This window comes from Hippoglossus stenolepis, chromosome 13, assembly GCF_022539355.2.
Source record: "Hippoglossus stenolepis isolate QCI-W04-F060 chromosome 13, HSTE1.2, whole genome shotgun sequence".
Classification (NCBI taxonomy): Eukaryota; Metazoa; Chordata; class Actinopteri; order Pleuronectiformes; family Pleuronectidae; genus Hippoglossus; species Hippoglossus stenolepis.
Window position 1 is genome coordinate 23838575 of NC_061495.1, and position 19034 is coordinate 23857608.

General features: G+C 42.4%; 1 protein-coding gene across 1 annotated transcript in view; it reads right to left on the reverse strand.

Moving 5' to 3' along the window:
* The window catches only part of LOC118120520 (ly6/PLAUR domain-containing protein 6), a 36411-nt gene that overhangs the window by 6017 nt on the left and 11360 nt on the right, over positions 1–19034 (reverse strand). Inside the window, exons 2-4 of the mRNA XM_035175554.1 lie at positions 6544–6715; positions 3298–3396; positions 905–1035 (exon numbers count right to left, since the gene is read on the reverse strand). Coding sequence (XP_035031445.1) covers positions 905–1035; positions 3298–3396; positions 6544–6661 — 348 coding nt within the window. The 5' untranslated portion in view covers positions 6662–6715. The remainder of the gene's footprint in view (positions 1–904; positions 1036–3297; positions 3397–6543; positions 6716–19034) is intronic.

The window sequence follows — 19034 nt, forward strand, 5'->3', positions numbered from 1 at the left end:
AGCACACAGCTTCAGGCTACTAGCAGTGTGAAGACTAGAAACAGAATTGAAACCAAGAGCACGACAGCAGACAATCTTAACCGGAGATCAAAAAGACAGTCAGGGGTCAAAACCAGGATATCAGTCCGTACAGCAAACAAATCCGAAGGGGCAGGCAAAAGGGAATCTAATATCCGAAAGGGGTAGTAATCAGGTCAGGAACAGGCAGGCAGACTACAGGAACTGAATCCTGGAGAGCTAGGCAGGAACACATTAGACAATCTGGCGGAGAGTGAATGCAACTAACCGGTATAAATACACAGAGGAACTAATGAGGGAATGGGGAGCAGGTGAGTGTGTGGGTGGGGAGACTCAGGTTAAGGGAATGAGGTGAGGAGAGGCTTGTGGGAGTAACTGGATCTGCAATGACGGAACAGAGACAGGATTAAAATGAAAGCATAGCAGACTAGGTTGTGACAAGCAGCGGTCTGTATGAAACCCTGCCAGGATGCTTCGTTATTAGAGGAGCAGTTTAGTTCAGTAACATTGCTGCTATAAGCTGGTTTATTCAAGTGCATCATGTAATTATGTGAAAATACGGGAATATCATGCAAAAAAAAAAAAAAGATTATTGAAACGATATTAAACTAAGATACTACAATAATTATCGAAATTTTTTAATCCTTATTAATGGAGAAGATCCTACATTTGTGGGTCTCTCTCCCAGCTTGCCGGTGATTCACAAGGCATTCTGGGACATTATCATAGCCCTGGATTTTTGTCCCCATAAGGAAGACAAGCCATCATAATGTGAATAGTTTGTAGTAGTGGTTGTTTAGTAACAACAGTATGAGTAATACCCCACAACATGAGTAACACCTGGACCACACACACACACACATACAGATTTTCTACACTTCCCCACCTGTTTTCCTTCATGATCCCTTTCAGTGCATCCTGTGGAAAGACAGTCCTCCAGAACCACACAGCGTTTGGTCACTGACACACTACTTCCTTCCCCATCTATTGTGTGACGGGTGTAGCAATATGTGGCTTCTGAAAAACATTAGAACCCAAGCACAAACAGTGGCAAAATAATTGCAGCACTTGTACCAGTGCCTACTATATATACGGAAAATATATACCAGATAAGCATACGTTTGCAAAGGTTAAGTAATTTTAATGAGTGAAACCAGGTGATATTAGAAAGAGCAGTAGCGCACTAAGGTTGACTTACTGTGGTTATGATCACTGAAGGCCGCTGTACACTGAATAAAGCAAACCCATGGGGACAGTATGAGTTAAAAAAAAAAAGATCACCTGGGGCCTGTGTCCTATGAAGCTGATTCAGTTCTTAGTGGTGTAAATCACCATGCATGGTTGCTGAGCTGCTAACCTCATGCATGTTAAGTTCGAAACAATAGATTGATATTGGTCAATGTTCAAACTACTGAACAATCAGATCATCACAAAACTAGAGTCATCGATCTACAAGATCCTGGCAGGGACCAAAGAGCAGGGATGGGCAAAGATACATCCAAATGTATTTTTAAAATAAAATATCAAATACCTTTATTGTAAGTGTATCAAAAATAAATATATATGCCTATTTGATCTATCCCTTCAGCAGTAGATTAAGACCATTTTTGGCAGCAACAGCTTATGAGGCATGCCATAAATCTGACATGCAACCAGTCAATATAAATAGTCTGATCTACAGTAACGAAGGGCCTACCTTGAATCAGCAACACTGAAGACAATGACAAACAAGTCATTCATAAGCAGACAACTGATAGCCCCTTTATCCACAGCAACTAAGATGATGTCTAATTACCATTGTGAACTCTTGTGTTTATTAAAAAAAAAATTATAATAATAATTAAGTTTAGTTGCACTTATATATGGCACTTACATTTAGCACTTGTGGTTTGGCTTTTGTGAAGCAAATTGTACTTTGATTCTTGTTGTTCTGGGTTTGTACCCTCATGGTTGAATGCACTTATTGTAAGTCGCTTTGGATAAAAGCGTCAGCTAAATGATATGTAATGTAATGTAATGTAACTAGTTTCTAAGTAATTCACTGATCCATCTTTCAATTGCCCATGCAGTTATTTCATAACAAATCTCACTTTGTTGAACTGGAGTGAACTACTTCGTAGTTCAGGCCCTAGGTAATTACACAGGCAGTTCCCGGAAACCCACAATTTCTCCCCCTTATTAACAAGGGAGAATTCAATTTACCAAATTCTGAGATCTACCAACTTGCCTCAGAATTCTGCCCTCTCTGAATTTGGCTTAATGCATAGTACAATGAGGCTAGATGATAGAACAACATGAGATGAAGATCACCATGTCAAAGGCAATGCAATTCATAGGCACAAAACAGTTCCATATTCACAAAAACTCTATAATACTGAATATGTTGCATAACAAGAATGTCACAAGAATCTCACACATTTGTTGGTTTCTCAGGAAGACTCCTTAATGGGGTAACACTAATATCTCAAACCACTTTACTGATGGCACATTATTTAAGTGGAAGGATAATAGAATTTCTAAATTATACACTAATGATTAATTTACCAATTTCAAACAACTATCTTTTTAACAGATCATGTGCAACAACTAGAAGAACTATGGAGACATTGTATTATAATACGCTCTTAAATAGAGCTGGGTCCAAAATTGTGTGAAGTAGGGGACATAAGTGACATAAGACTTTATTTACTGGCTAGTGCTGCAATGAAAAAAGAAATGTTTCACAAATCTGAAAATCCATCATTGGCATTGGCGTAATGAGCTTGTGTCTCACTGTAAACCTGGAAATGTTGTATAATGTCAGAAAGAAACCTGCAACCTTCCAGAAAACATGGGGGGGGGCTTTAAATAGAATTTTTCTTCTCAACTTCCAACTCCTTCTGGACCAACACCAACTTGATATGTTGATGTGTTTATATATGTGCATGAGAGTGTGTATATGCAGAAAATAAATAAACAAAAAAAGCACATGGGTATATATTGCATTGAACATGGGTGGTTTTATTCATTTACTTATTTTATTCAGTTTTTTTTCTTTAGTTTCCCTCTTTATTTATAGTTAATGTTTTATTTGTATGTTTATGATGTAGGCTATAGCGACTAGGTTTCAAATTATATTCTTTATCATGAAAGGTACAGCTGCTTTTGCTCTGAACATATTTTTGCAACTGCATTTGGTGATATTTGTTTGTGTATTGCAATGGTACTGTAATGTGATGGTCATTTCAAATCTTTCAGGGACTTTTTACATGAATAAGAATGTTTTGCCAGGAGTCTTACCAGGTGGGCAGTACATGTCTGGTGCCCAACGATTGCACTCAAAGTTATCTTGTGAATCTTCACAGGTGAAGCACTTGAATCCACCAGGAAAAGGAGGACCTGTGAAAAGCCAAAACCATACAATCAATTGGATTTCAACCATGGAACATCGCACTAAATATAATGTCTGTCTGGTCATTCTCTTCTTGTGCTGCTGTGTCTTGCTCTGTGATGTTTGGTTTTTCCTCTGCCTCAATCATTAAACAGTAATTGGCAGCGATGGAGGGGAGGCTTAGCAATTTGGAAAATCACCCCCACACCTTGAAACCTTCGTTATCTGTAGTTTGTTTCTAGCCTAAAAGTCAGCTACTGAAAGTAGTGATGCTAGCACAAGTAGCGATGCTACCATGCACCCCCCACATACCCTTGGGCGAGAGCTTGTGTTCAGCATGTGCGTGCAAACATGAAGGGAGGAGGATATCAGAGGACATTTAGGCTAAAAACATGGTGTAAATGACGCTGTTTCGAGAATTTGAATGGCGGGGCTTACAGACACTTGGAGCAATATGGAGGACTCCAAAAGTGTTTTGTGGACTCAAACACTTCACCCACACCTCCATCGGCATAGTGGTGAGTAGATAATAGGGAATTTAAATTTTTCGGTAAACTATCCCTTTAAAACCTTCCATTTTAATTAAGCTTATAGTTAGAGGTGATTCAGATCTGTTTTGGACCAGCTCTTTGTTAAACTGCTTTAGGATAAGATTGTTGGGGAACACATGATGCATTGAACTTCGCTTTCCTCCTCTTCCTCACATTAATGTCTGATCAATACATGATGTTTCTGACTTCTTTCCAAGAGTCCTTGTGCTTTTTATCATTGCAGAATCGCAGCTGCGGCCACATCCCAGATCATGGATCGTGATTGTGATGGTAGATTGTGATCATGATGGTGGATCGTGAGTATGATGTTGACTGATTTAAATACTTGGTTATTTACTCCTTTATTAGGTAGTGGTCCATCTCTCCCACTTTCTTAACCCTTGTGTTGTTCCTGGGTCGGATTGACCCAGAGTGTGTGTGTGTGTGTGTGTGTGTGTGTGTGTGCATGCGTGAGTGCGTGCGTGTGATCATACGCAAGCCCTGGCCGGTCAGGGTTAGGGTTAGGGTGACCCAAGGATTGTCATTATCCAATTCTCCTGGGGTAATTGAGACCAATGGATTGTCATTCTCGATTGTCATGGGAGGGGTCATTTAGACCCCCAGAGAGGGCGCTGTGGTGCTCTGTGGGGTCATTTAGACCCACACCTGATTCCAATTGAAATCAAGGGGGGTACATTAGACCCACATATAAGTCTCAGTGTGCCACTCTCTCACGGACCATGGCACGATGTCGCGTCAGGAGCGTTTCACCAGAGAACAGGTTCTCCAACAGCTATTCTCCCAGCAACCATCCTCTGAACCCGAAGAGGATGCGAAAGAGCCAGACCGAGAAGCGGATGGACAAGGAGATGGAGAAGCAGACCGAGAAGCAGACAGAGAGGACGGAGACGGCGACGGAGACGACGGCGATGGCGACAGTGACGAAGACGAAGACGACGACGGTGACTACGAAGACGACGACGGTGACGAAGACGAAGACGAAGACCCAGTGGGTGATGCTTCTGCAGATTCTTCATCCTTGGAAGAAGAAGAAGAAGGAGGACAAGACCACGGCGACACCACTACTACCACCACCGGACTCGTGGAAAGAGAGACCTTCCCGTCAAGAAACGGGGAAATAACATGGTCCTCGAGGGCGTACGGCCGAGAGGAGGGCCACTGCTCCTCCTCCTCCTCTTCCTCCTCCTCTGCTGCGGCTCAAAGCGGGGTCCCCCCGGGCCCCACAATCCATGCGACGTCCCGCACCGGTGACCTAGCCTCGATGTTCCGCCTGTTCATCACACCGACGGTAGAGAACATCATCCTGGAGATGACGAATCGGGAGGGTCGTCGAAAATACGGTGACGAATGGAAAGGGATGGACGAGACCGACCTGCGCGCCTACGTAGGGCTGCTGATCTTAGCGGGCGTGTACAGGTCCCGGGGCGAGGCCGCCGCCAGCCTGTGGGACGCCGAGAGCGGCCGGGCGATATTTCGTGCCACGATGCCCCTAAAACTCTTCCACACGTACTCCAGACTGCTGCGCTTCGACGACCGCGAGACGAGACGCACGAGACGAGTGAAGCTCACCGTGGTCGGCACGGTTCGGAAGAACAAGCCCGAGCTCCCGACCGGGCTGCTCGCGGTCAAGGGAAGAGAGGTGTTCTCATCCAAGTTCGCATTCACGCCCACCGCCACTCTTGTGTCCTACATCCCAAAGAAAAACAGGAATGTGGTGCTCCTGAGCACACGGCACCCCGAGGCCGACATCAGCGACCGCGAGGACGGGAAACCGGTCATCGTCCTGGACTACAACCGCAACAAAGGTGGCGTGGACAACCTAGACAAGGTGATCGGAACGTACAGCTGCAGGAGGATGACCGCGCGCCCCTGGTCGTCTTTCACAACATTCTCGACGTCTCTTCCTACAACGCCTTGTGATATGGAGAGAGATCAACCCAGACTGGATGCCGGGCAAGCGGAACAAGCGGAGGGTGTTCCTAGAGCAGCTGGGAAAGGCTCTCGTGACTCCGTTCATCGCACGAAGGGAGCGCATCCCCCGCACGGACGCATCTGCTGCGGTTGTGAAGGCTGTAAAAGCCGCCACCACCGCACAGAGAGCTGTTGCCTACGACGCTCGACCCGAGTGTCCAGCCTCCTCCATAGCCCTAGCAGCAGCCCCGCTCGGGGCGAGTAAGAGGAAGAGGTGTCAGATATGCCCCAGGAAAAAGGACTGTAAAACTCACACCGTGTGCCGCGGGTGTAACAAATACATCTGCAAGGGCTGCTCACTTGTCTATTGCCCTACGTGTGCGTCCTAATATGGGGTGGGCTATGTGAGGGGGCCAACAGCCGGGGGAAGCAGGGACAACACAAGGGTTAATGAAGTTCTGTTTTCCTCTTCCCTAATATTTGTCCTTATTTCGTTTTTTATGTGTGTGTGTTAGGGTTAGTACATGGTCTGTGAGTTGTTTGTGTCATGTGACTGTAGCTGGATGTTCGTTGTGCTCGTCCTCAGGTACTAGAGAGAAAACAAAATTCAACACTTTTCCTTTACATGTTTTGGCCAATGTGAGTGTAACACTGCAGTAACATGTTGTGTGCTATTTGAAGGAGGACACTCACTCGCATGGTGAAGAAATATGATATCTTGTTCCGTAAAGTCTCTGGTGTGGGAGCTTTTCAGAAGATCCATGATGATGGTCAGCAGTAGGACCCAGGCCACTGCAGGCCAGGGCTCCATTGCTGTTTACTAAGGTTTCAGGCATGCAGCTCTCGGATTGGTAAATGTCAGCACCTGTGAAGTAAAAAAATAAAACCACATCTTTAGATCATGGCTCCAATGTGCTTGAATGGCTGGATGGTCTTTTAATAAAACATTAATTCACTTTTATTTTCCTGATTTATGGTCTGTTTACCTAATTTACAGTTTGGATGTTGATCTCCAGTGTATCTGGTCATTGCTGTGGCGTTTTTGCTTTGCACTTTGTTCTTACCAGACAGCATTACTAGTGCTGTGACATTCCTGTGACTGTTTAGTCATCATGGCTATTATTGCTCATGATTTCTACTTTGCTTCTATTAAAATACACTACTATAAATTAGATTTGGGTTCTATGGCTATGTTCTCCTTCATGATAACTGTACAGAGGTGAATCTGTCTGTGTGTGTTCATGTGTGTGTGTCTGTGCATGTGTGTGTGTGTTTGTGTACTAAATTACTCAAAAACTAATCTGCTGAGTTTAAAAATATTCAGCAAAAAAGGAAACGTGGCCAAAGAAGCTTCAGAGTAACCATTATTTTTTAAAAGTGAGTGAAGAGAAGGAAGAAAGGGCTGTTGATGCTGAAGCTTGGAGCGATCCTTCACTTTAATGAAGGGGCCTCATTCAACTTTGAGTGTGATGTCACACTCCCTCCGAGTGGGAGGGTGGAGGAGCCAGATTGAAACTGGGCCAAAAAGAGGTGGTGAGACAGTGGGGTAAGACCAGTCTGTATAACTCTGTCAATGAAGTAATTTTACTGTTTTGAACCCTGATTTACAGAATGCTATTGGTAACATGGTAACAAATTATATAAACTTATCAGTAAAACACAGATAAAAACAGACCATTTGCATACAGAGTTCAGCACAGTACAGACTGTGTTTTGGCACTGCTCAAAGCCCGATACACAGTCATTGTAGTTGTACATGTAATACAAAAAAAAGTTGTGCAACATGTCCCTAACTTACAGATCGAGTAAATTTGGTTGCATCCTAACATTTATAAGTATAATTAATTGTATTACTTTGGTAGGGTGACACGAAGTCTTCTTTGACTTAGGTTGTAGTCTGAAACTGGGACATACCAAATGACACTCAGCACACAGTTGTGCTACTGCTTATTGTGTTTCTTCAGTGTAAGCCTTTATCATCTGTTGACGTAATAATCTAACGTGTAATAAAAGAATCGTTCCCAGGGTAGGAGATTTCTTCATCCTTGTTTACTCCAGAGCAAGGAAGAATGGTAAAGTCCAGAACAAGCAAAAGAAGCCAACGGAGCAGTGGCTGAGACCAGTGTCATCTATCACCCTGCAGGTAAAGTAAGGGCAGAACAGACCCACTGTGAACATTGACTCATTAAACAGCTTGGATACATGGGAGAGCTTGTCCCATAGACAACAAACTGCACTGACATGGAAGAGAAAAATGGAGCCAACTAAACATTTGTCACATCCACTTGACTCCTCTCCTTTGTGCACTTTTTGCCAGCACAGCCAGATGCATTGAAGGCCCTGCTGAAATCTGGATGAGCTCATTTTATTCAAGCGAACTCAATGAGCAGCTTACAAAGAGCTATATAAACATTCCAGACAGGTTCATACTGTGTGCACATAAACTTATTCCCACACACACAGTCACACATGTATCACTGAAATTCCCTGACAAATATTTTAATGAGAACAACATACTGGGACATGCTCTCTATTGCTAGATATTATTAAACCATGGAAGAGAGCATAACAAATTCAGAAAGCTAGTAGGAAACAGGAGCTCAAGTTAAACAATTCTAAAATGGCCTTTTTACACGATTCCATGCTACATGGATCATTGTACTAATACACTGCATGGCCATGGATATAAAGTACACCAATCAGCCACAACAATTAGTATTGTTGGCCTTCCTACTTTTTATGTTTGCCGTTATGAGAAAAAATTCAATGCCCAATCAGAAGTCAACCATACCATGATTTTCCTAGCCTATTCTATACTTTTTTACAATGTTAGTTTGAAATTAGCTAACTGCACTTTCTCGTGCTTCACAGAGCTGTATCATAGTAACAGCGTCTATGAGTGGGACCTGGGAGATGGCTATCTACATCTTGAACACCCCCTCTGTTTAAATGGTACACTAGAGCTAATGTTGCAAAAGTATTTTAAGTAACATATTATGTCAATACATGAACCAGGTAATGGAGGACCCAAAAATGCACGGCTCACAAGGCAGAGTAGTAGATCAGGCAGTGTAATCAGTCCTGGGGTCTCATTTATCAAACATTGCGTAGGATTCATACTAAAAGTGTACGTACGCCCAAAAGCCGGAAATGGCGTACGCCAAAGGAAATTCCGATTTATAAAACCGTGCGCACGCACACCTGAACGCAATGTTTGCTTTATAAATCACAGTCCACCTGGAAACGTTCGTACGTGGATCTGCCTCCAAATCCGCCCTCCACACGCCCACTTTCAACCATAAATGGTCAATGCAAAGCACGGCATGAATATTAAATTATACTGCTGACCAATGGGTTTCCACGGTGAGTCCTGACGGAGTCACGGCATCAAGCGATGAGAAGAGGAAGCGAAACTTTCTGACACTGACATCGAGGTGTTTGTTAGTGAGGTGGAGGTGAAGAGACATTTTATGGGACAGCAGTGATGTCACTAATAAAGAAAATACACTGATACTCTGCAGCTGCTGTGGATAATACAATGTGTGAGAGTGAAGACGATAGAAAGAACGGAGCCTGAAGTAAAAAACAGATCACAGATCAATAGAATCTATATCAGCTGATCAGACATCGCTGAACCCTCATCTTCCTCATTCTTCCATTCGCATGCACACATCACGCAGAATCACGCACCAGTGTCACAACAGTATTTATTTATTTAGAGAGTCGGACTGATTCCCTCACATCAGTGGATCCTAACCTCCACTCTGGGATATTATTTGGAAAGTTTCTTAATTTCTTGTAAGTGATCTCCTGTGCGCTCTGTGTGCTCTGTGCCTCTGTGCGCCTGATGGCACAGTCACGTTCACTGCAGTGAACTGATGATACACGCACAGTGTTAGAAGATATTATTAAAACCTATTAATGACTCGGCTCCGTAACTCTGCTGTTAAATGGAATCCAAACGTAATTTGCTGTAAGTTGTTTTATATATTTTTTAATGAAAAGGTTCGTGTGGAACAGAAATGTTGCGGGAGCACAACTAAGCTGTTGGTTTTAATGTAAATGATGAATTGGATCAATAATCTGCTTCAGTTCACCACCGGTGAACCCCAGGGGTCTCATTTATCACCGTTGCGTACGCACAAAACGGGGCCTGAAACGTGCGTACGCCACTTCTCACGCAAACGTTGGGATTTATAAAAACAAACTTGACGGGAAAATTTGCGTATTTCCACGCAAACTCTGACCCATGCGTACGAACGTTTTGGAGACGGGAAAGTGGCGACGCAGACGTGAGGTGGTGAACTGAAGCAGATTATTGATCAAATTCATCATTTACATTAAAACCAACAGCTTAGTTTTGCTCGCGCGACATTTCTGTTCCACACGAACCTTTTAAATTAAAAATATATAAAACAACTTACAGCAAATTACGTTTAGATTCCATTAAACAGCGGAGTTACAGATCCGAGTCATTAACAGGTTTTAATAATATCTTCTAACACTGTGCGTGTATCATCAAATCACTGCAGTGAACGGGACTGTGCCATCAGGCGCACAGAGGCACAGAGCGCACAGGAGATCACTTACAAGAAATTAAGAAACTTTCCAAATAGTATCCCAGAGTGGAGGTGAGGATCCACTGATGTGAGGGAATCAGTCCGATGCTCTGAATAAATAAATACTGCCGTGCCACTGGTGCGTGATGCTGCGTGATGTGTGCACGCGAATGGAAGGATGAGGAGGAAACGAGGGTTCAGCGGTGTCTGATCAGCTGATATAGATTCTATTGATCTGTGATCTGTTTTTTACTTCAGGCTCCGTTCTTTCTATCGTCTTCACTCTCACACATTGTGTTATCCACAGCAGCGGCAGAGTATCAGTGTATTTTCTTTATTAGTGACATCACTGCTGTCCCATGAATCGCTCTTCACCTCCACCTCACTAACAAACACCTCTTCTCATCGCTTGATGCCGTGACTCCGTCAGGACTCACGGTGGAAACCCATTGGTCAACAGCATAATTTAATATTCATGCCGTGCTTTGCATTGACCATTTATGGTTGAAAGTGGGCGTGTGGAGGGCGGATTTGAAGGCAGATCCACGTACGAACGTTTCCAGGTGGACTGTGATTTATAAAGCAAACATTGCGTTCAAGTGTGCGTGCGCACGGTTTTATAAATCGGAATTTCCTTTGGCGTACGCCATTTCCGGCTTTTGGGCGTACGTACACTTTTAGTATGAATGCTACGCAATGTTTGATAAATGAGACCCCAGGTCGGTACACAGGTAGTCAAAAGGCACGAGGCAACGGTATCAAAAGGGAGCAGGCAAAAGGGCAACGGCAGGAAAAAAGGCAATTGTCATACGCTAGGAAACTTACAGGAAAACAATGCTGGAACGAGGTGACACTAGGAAAACACTAGGAAAATCTCTCACTTTCTTTTGCCTTAACATTTGGTCCATTTTTTGTAATAACAGGCAAAGACATGGGATGTAGATAGAGCTGATGTGGTTCAAATGAAGCCTACTTGCTGAATAATGCTTACCTAGCTCAGAGAAATGTAGCTATTTAAGGCTAAAACAGAATTCATTGAGTGTGCTCATATATTTGGTGAATGGAACTAAACGGCTCAGCTAGCAACTGCTAAATTATGAACGTGAGTATTGTTCACTCACGTTTTATGGCACTGTTTTACAGCACCCGGCATAGTGGTCCAGCATGGCTAACGCTAGTACTAGCAATTCAGATGCAGCATCACGTACTGTGTTGGTATGGGATACTTTGCTTTTTCTCTTTGCTGAGGTTTAAACAATGAAGTTGTTATTCTCCTGGATTTTTTTAGGTGCAGAGGCTGGTCCTTTTTCCCAATAATCTTAATTAATCTATTTTATGAATTGAACTGCATAATTTGGTTCATGTGTGGGCTACAAAAATGGCCATTGCATCCCTTTCTGATTAATATGACAGATTGTTTAGGTGATAACACACATACTGACATTAGTTTTTCTTGGCTTTTAAAAATTATTCCTGACTAAAGTAGGCCTAGTATGCAGTAATTCATCTAGTTTGGGAAGTGGGCCACAGAAATGGTTGAGGACTGGGGATGGATGCGTATGAGTAGGTTCTGTTGAAAGATAACACACAGCAGCTCATTCAAAAAATGTAAGAAATTAACATGAACTACTTCATTTAGATTTTTCGGATTGTGAACTTTTGAATCAATACAATTGTATTTGTATCGGCCATATTCACAAATCACAATTTGTCTCATATGGCTTTAACAAGGTGTGACGTCCTCTGCCCTTAACCCTCAACAAGAGTAAGGAAAAACTACTAAAAAACCTTTTAACAGGGTAAAAAGAAGGTAGAAACCTCAGAGAGAGCCACATGTGAGGGATCCCTCTCCCAGGACGGACAGAAGTGCAATAGATGCCATGTGTAATGGAGAACATCAGAAAGATAAGGGTATTTGCAGCATTGATTAGAATAAACACTTTGTAGCATAACTGAAGGTCAATGAATTGATGAATTATTGTCAGTATGGTCGATGTGATGGCCGCACCAGTAACCACACACACTGAAACTCAGTAACATGGTGGTAACCTTTCTTAATTCCTAATTTGCTTAGTTTGATTCTCTTTGCACACGCACCCACATCACAGATAAAGAACTGGACACATAGATTTTGGTTTAATACAACATACTTCATTTATTAAATAACTGGACACAGATTTTGGTTTCATACAACATACTTCATTTATTTATATCTTTCTTTTCTCTGATAATTAATCAAGTTTTCTTTGAGTTACCAGTTCCTGGGGGTTGCTGCTGGAGTCGTCTGGAGGCCCAGCTGCAGCAGACAACCTTAAATGGCTTTGAGCATTAATTGGACTGCACCATGTCCCTTGTAATCATGGGGAGTCAGCCAGCACGATACAGGATCCACCATCATAATCCACGATGTGGCCGCAGCCGCGGCCCTGGATCTGCGGATCCAGGATTCTGTGGATTCTCCTTCTATAGAGTTACACAGGCATTACAAAAGTCAATGTGACTGTTATTAATGACATATTTTGAAGGGACGAAGAAAGTCTAACTGTGTCTGCAAGGATTTTAAAATAACCAATCTGGGACGGAAGCATAATCTAAGACAGGTGGATGGACCCTATGCCCCTCTGACCTGTGCTTGACCATCTTTTCTCTAGCTTTTAGTCTCCACAGGCAACACACTGTGGGTCAGAGCTAACGTAATGTCATGAAAGGTGATGCAAAAATCCGGCTGTGGTGAAAGGGATTAGTCACAAAAAAAGCAGCAAACCCAGAATGCCTCAGAGGCACAGCCTCTTGTAATACACTGCTTTTTGACCTCTGCACAAAGCAGCTGGGTGCTCTGTAGCCATGCTGGACTGCATCGAGTTTCCTCCCGGAGATCTTAATCACCGCTGAGGTCTCCGATGTATTCACTCCAAGATGAGGAGAACAGGGACACCGACTCAAAGAGACGGTGTGTAAATTCCACTTATTACATATTATTTATTCACTGACATAAATGTTGTTATTCAAAGAAATATTACAAATGAGACTTAATAAAGTATTCTTACTGACTGGTATAATCAGTAAGAAAGCTGCTTTCTGGCAGGGGCAGGACTAATCAGAATTGAGGGAAGGAGGGTAAGGATTAAAGTAAAAGGTAAGAAATAGAAATAAACCTCAGCCCAAAAAGCTTTGTTGTCCTGTGATTTAAGTCACAACTTTATGCAACTTTCTTACAGGAACACAACAATTATAACAAGACCCAAGCATCTAGATTCTAGATAGCATCTAGAATCTAAATCCAACCGATACACACGCTCAACCAATGATGACGTTGGACATACATCAGAGGATGATGTCATTCATTGCAGTGATGGGGTGCGGCTGCCCAGCGGTGTTATGGCCCGTGTGCCTGCTTCCCTTACTGTCAGGGGAAGAGCAGTCCTTGATCAGCTGGAGGAAGCCCAACCTGCTGGCTTCCTCCTGGGGGAGGCTCGATGCCATTAGAAGAGCAGTCCTCCTTCGGCTGGGTTGCTCCTGTGAGGATCACCATCACCAGTTCCAGTCCACCGGCCATCCCTTCATCCATGCACAACAACTGAGCAGTGGGGAGTCCGCTGCCAAGCTTCAGATCGTGGACCAGGCGGTGCTTGAGCAGCTCATGGAGGGACTGCCGTGTTGAACATGGGAGTGGGTGCAATGTCACTGTCCCATGTACCTAGTGGCAGCCATCACTCTGGCAGACCCATCACCCTGCTTGCCCAACAACATAAGATCCAGGGATACAAGGGGCAGCCATGGGGGGCTGTGTGACCAACTCCAGCACCCCGCAGGAAGTCCCTGCCCCCATCCGCACATACACACTTGGCACCCGCTGTCTCCTCTCCTCAGTGCCACACTAATCCTCCATCAGTTTAATCTCTTTATTCTGCTGTGAACCACATGCGGGACCTCATGATAATAAACATTGTGATGGCTGTTAGCCATCGTCAATGGCATCGTCCATCAGCCCAACCCTTGTCAAGGCAGGAAAATGGCGAGTGAGTGGACATGCACTCACATAAAAAATGGAGAATCTTCTACTGCAATGTGAAAAGCAACGTCTAGACCCTATTGTCTAGACATTTCCCGGAGCGCTTGTCTGACAATGCAAAGCTTAACACTGCTAGTAACCCCTCCCCTGTTTTCTTCCACACAATGGTCTTAACACAGTGTCCTTTTTTCTATTTCTAATTAAAATACACAGAACTTTCTGACGTCAGATTAGGAGGGTTGATGCCAGACCATCTTTGCAACTGATTCAACATTCTCAGCCTTGACCTTCAGTAATTGGTGCAGGTGAGAAAGTAGGCAGGGCCTGATCTTTTATACTTTTTATGTGAACAAATGAGGTCATCACTGTGAATGCTTTCAGAAGAGGCTTATTGAAATGCCTTCTGTTGTCCCAATATTTAAAACGATTCGACCAACAGCTCTTTACTCCAGCTTCAAACATATTCTAGGACAACACATTGTATAAACCACTTCCTTTCTATTATGGGTAACAATGGCAGGGCATCAGGCATTGACTGAACAAGGGTTAGGGTTAGTCCCAGTAAAGGATCTATTAGCAGTTTGAAAAATGTGAAACAAATGAAGCGGTTGCGGTGGGTTAGGGTTAAAATTACTATACTTAATTACTGAAATAATGCACATCTGTCAATTATGGCACATCAAAACAGTGTTATCACACACAACGTATAGGTCAATACAGGGTCTGCCTAATATATTCATAGTAGATCATCAATCAATCAATCAATCAATTATTTTATAGGGCTAAACAACATCCTCAGCCCGGCCATACTTGCGGAAGATATCAGTCCAGCAACTTATTGTGCAATACTTTGCATCTTCAATGTTTTTCCAGGGAATAACTCACGGATATGGATGAAAAAAATGAGGCTGATAAAAACTGATATCTGTAAGTGTGTGAAATTTGGTACTGCTCGATTGGATTTACGGGGACTATTGGGCCTTGGCGGAGGTATTCACTCTACTGAGCGCCATTCTAGTTAGAAGTAGTTCTCAGTTATGCATATATGACCTGTTGTTGGTCTAGTATATAAACCATTGAAATCTGGTTTAAACAGAGGTATCGCCCCTGCCCCAGAGTGACAGTGATTTGCACACAAAGAAGTCTATGTACGTTTTACAGATGTTTATCATATGAATTACCATTTCATTACTATAAAACAGAAACATATGAGGCAACTAGTAGTTCAGCTGTGGAAAACTACACAAGATCAGACTAAGGCTAGACTAAAAAGGCTGCTGTGAGTTATCCAAGAATGAGAGAATAATCACTTCCAGCTATCTAACCTGTGCCATGTGCCTTTCATCCCACTGACATTGACACAGAGGGCTGGTTTCAATGGTACAGGTGTCCTAACACTGCACTATAGAACCAGATGGATATGTTAAGAGATGTGCTAATACTGTGATGTGTAAAGCATTTGAGCATTTTTAAGCGTTTCAACAGGGTTGGGCAAAAATACACCAAGAAGGCTTTTTAAATATACATTAACATAGTGGATCACACTTCACTGCACAGTTACTATCAATAATTTCCCTTTTTTTCTTTGTGTGGTGGAGGAGGGAGGCTTCATGCAGGTGGGAAAATGTGAGGTGGAATCGGTGAGAAGCTTGGGAAAAAGATTGTAAAGATTGTGGTATTTGTGCCTGACCAATTTTTACCTGCTGTTGGCTATTTAACAAATTTGTACAGTGTTCTCCATGGGCAAATGAGTGGCTCTGTAAAGCCATTAGTGAGATTGAAACAGCTCCACAGAAAGTGTTTAGCAATAGTGATTCTATTCTCAACAGTAAGTGCTATGTCATATTTTTAGTTTCAAACACAGGACAACATGTGCAGAAACATACCTTTTATTGACTCAAACATCTAAATTAAAAACAGTGGAGAAGAAAGATCTCATCACATACTTTTATTTACACAGAAAACTACTTCTGTCCCAACACATGGAGTATAATTTTGCAGAATACACTAGAATAGGACTTTAGAATTACAAATACAAATACAAAGCTACAGGGATCCCAGTCTGAATTGACAGGAGGGGAATGTGATTTGCAGGCCTGGCTACTTGTTATGCTGAGCCAAGCAACAACCTGTGGATAGTGTTTCCTCTCAGCTGAGGTAGGTGGGGGGGGTTGCTAATGGACTGTTTGTGTGACTGGTCTGGTCTGAGGCTGCGTCCACACTAATATGGCTTCACTTTAAACAATAACAATCTCTTGAATCTGATACAAGAATTTTTGTTCTGTATCATATATGTATCACCTGAAATTGTATATCACATGAGTCATGTGTGTGGCATTGTTTATTAGCAGAAAATCCTACGGAACAACAATGGTGAAAAGTAAGGAGCCAGGATTTATTTTCTTGGACTAATTGAAGTGGAACTGTTACTGGAACTGTTTCATTATCTATTCATTAGTGGTAGTTGATTCATGACTGATAAACCCAATCAGGAAGTGAGGTGAGTTTTTCTCTATCCAGACTTTTTATGGTCTATGGTCCAGACTGAAAAGGGGGTGTTTCTGCATGCAGTTGTTGGGAATGTAACCCATTCATCTTTCCTTCCTTCCCATCAAGACCTCTATTCATTATCCCCTCAAAAATGACTCTTTGAGGCAATACAGATCGAATATATTACATTTACAGTTTATAGAGTTTACAGTCTTTTTTCTGCTCTGACTGTAGTGTAGGCTTCATCAGAAACGGCAGCAGGGATGACCACTTGTTTTTGACCTATAAAACATTGATCAGCAGAGGTTCCAATTTACAACTGACCAATATCTCTGTTGATTTTACAGAAACATGATTGTAATTTGATCCAATGCACAATGTGAGAGATCTTTATTTGCTGTCTCGTAACAGAATATCATTTGTTTCCATCACTCCTGTAATTACTTCATTAATTACATCACTACTGTTACACATACATGTCAGAAAACTGAATAAGAAAACCTTTGAAAACAAAGGATTGGACTTAAAATAAAAAGTAACTTCACACTTTCCAATAACAGCTTATGGTAAGATGTTATTAAAATTAATATAGATTGCACTTAAGCAGACTGAATTTGGCTCATCTAACAGGACAGCAGGTGAAAGATGGCTGACTGTCTGTATGTCCCTTCATCACTGCTTCTCCTCTCCTTACTGTTTGTTCAACGGGAAGTTTCCACATTCCATACAGTTAAGCAGAGACACATCTTTGGGCTTCCATTGTTCAACAGTGAGGGGTCTGAGAGCCTGCATGAGAAGCAGAGGATGTAAACAAAATTCCTTTGAAGGCTGTGTAGGATGTGATTTTTTTCCTGACACACAAACGGCTCGAAAAGGCTGAGGGACTTTGGTGAATATAACCACATGTACGAAGATATTGTAGTGTTGAGAGCAGAAACAACTGAATCAAGCATAGCTTGACTGGGATATATGGCTGGTGAGTGAGTGAGTGAGTGAGTGAGTGAGTGAGTGAGTGAGTGAGTGAGTGAGTGAGTGAGTGAGTGAGTGAGGGAAAGAGAAGCATTTGAAAAATAAAACCTATTATTGTGGATGTAGAATATCTAGAGTCTTCTCCTCCTGCACACCATAAATTATAACCACAAGAACTTGTTGCCTTGTGGAAATATGACAACTTTGGCTCTATTTTCTTTTCCTTTCGTCTAACTACAGAAGTCCAACATAAAGAAGCTAACATTAACCAGATTTCATGAAGCCATTATCACTACAGAAAGAAATATTTCTCAAATACTTATCTTCATCCGTGGACAAAACTGAGTGTTTCTTCAGTGCCTCTGACTGAAACTACTAGCACAAGTAAAGCATGGATTATTCATGTTGTAAAAGCCCAGAACTGCAAAGCAACAGATGGTTGACGGCAGGTTCCAAGCTGCATGACATGGAGAAGCATGTGTCCTGCAGTGTGAACACATACTGTGAATATACTCATTAGCATCCACTAATCTGTCCTCCTGTCATATGTCAAGTACTGTAAATAAAGTAGCTTCTGCTACTGTCTTTCATTATATGTGTATAACTGTGCAACTTCTGTTAGCTGTGAAAATCCATGCACCTAAATAAAACAACAAAAACATACTTTTAAAGATCTGATCTTCAGATCTGCGGGTGGACACTAAGGGTTCTGTATGCGTCCATAAATATAAAGCAGCAAGAGGACATGACATTAAAACAGGAAAAGATGGGGAGACAAAAGGAGGATTTTAACAAGCTCAGAGCAATACCCCCACACCAGTGGAAATGAGATATATGTAGTGTCACTACTACTGCTACTGGACAGTTTGGCATAAAAACTGTGGTAGAAACCTCCTTTAGGACAATTTATGCCTTAATTGACTTATTTAAGTGTCTAGCACCACATTTTGCTACCACAATATCCAAGAATTCAAACTTTTCAGAAATTATCAAAATTTGATTCTAAGCTTGTCAGAACTGATCATATCTGTGATACCTTACTGTATGGAGTTGATTGGGATAAAAAGGACAATATACTGCGCCTGGATGCTGTGGGACTAACACTTTTATTAGGGGTGGGCGATATATCAAATACACTCGATGTATCGCGGCTT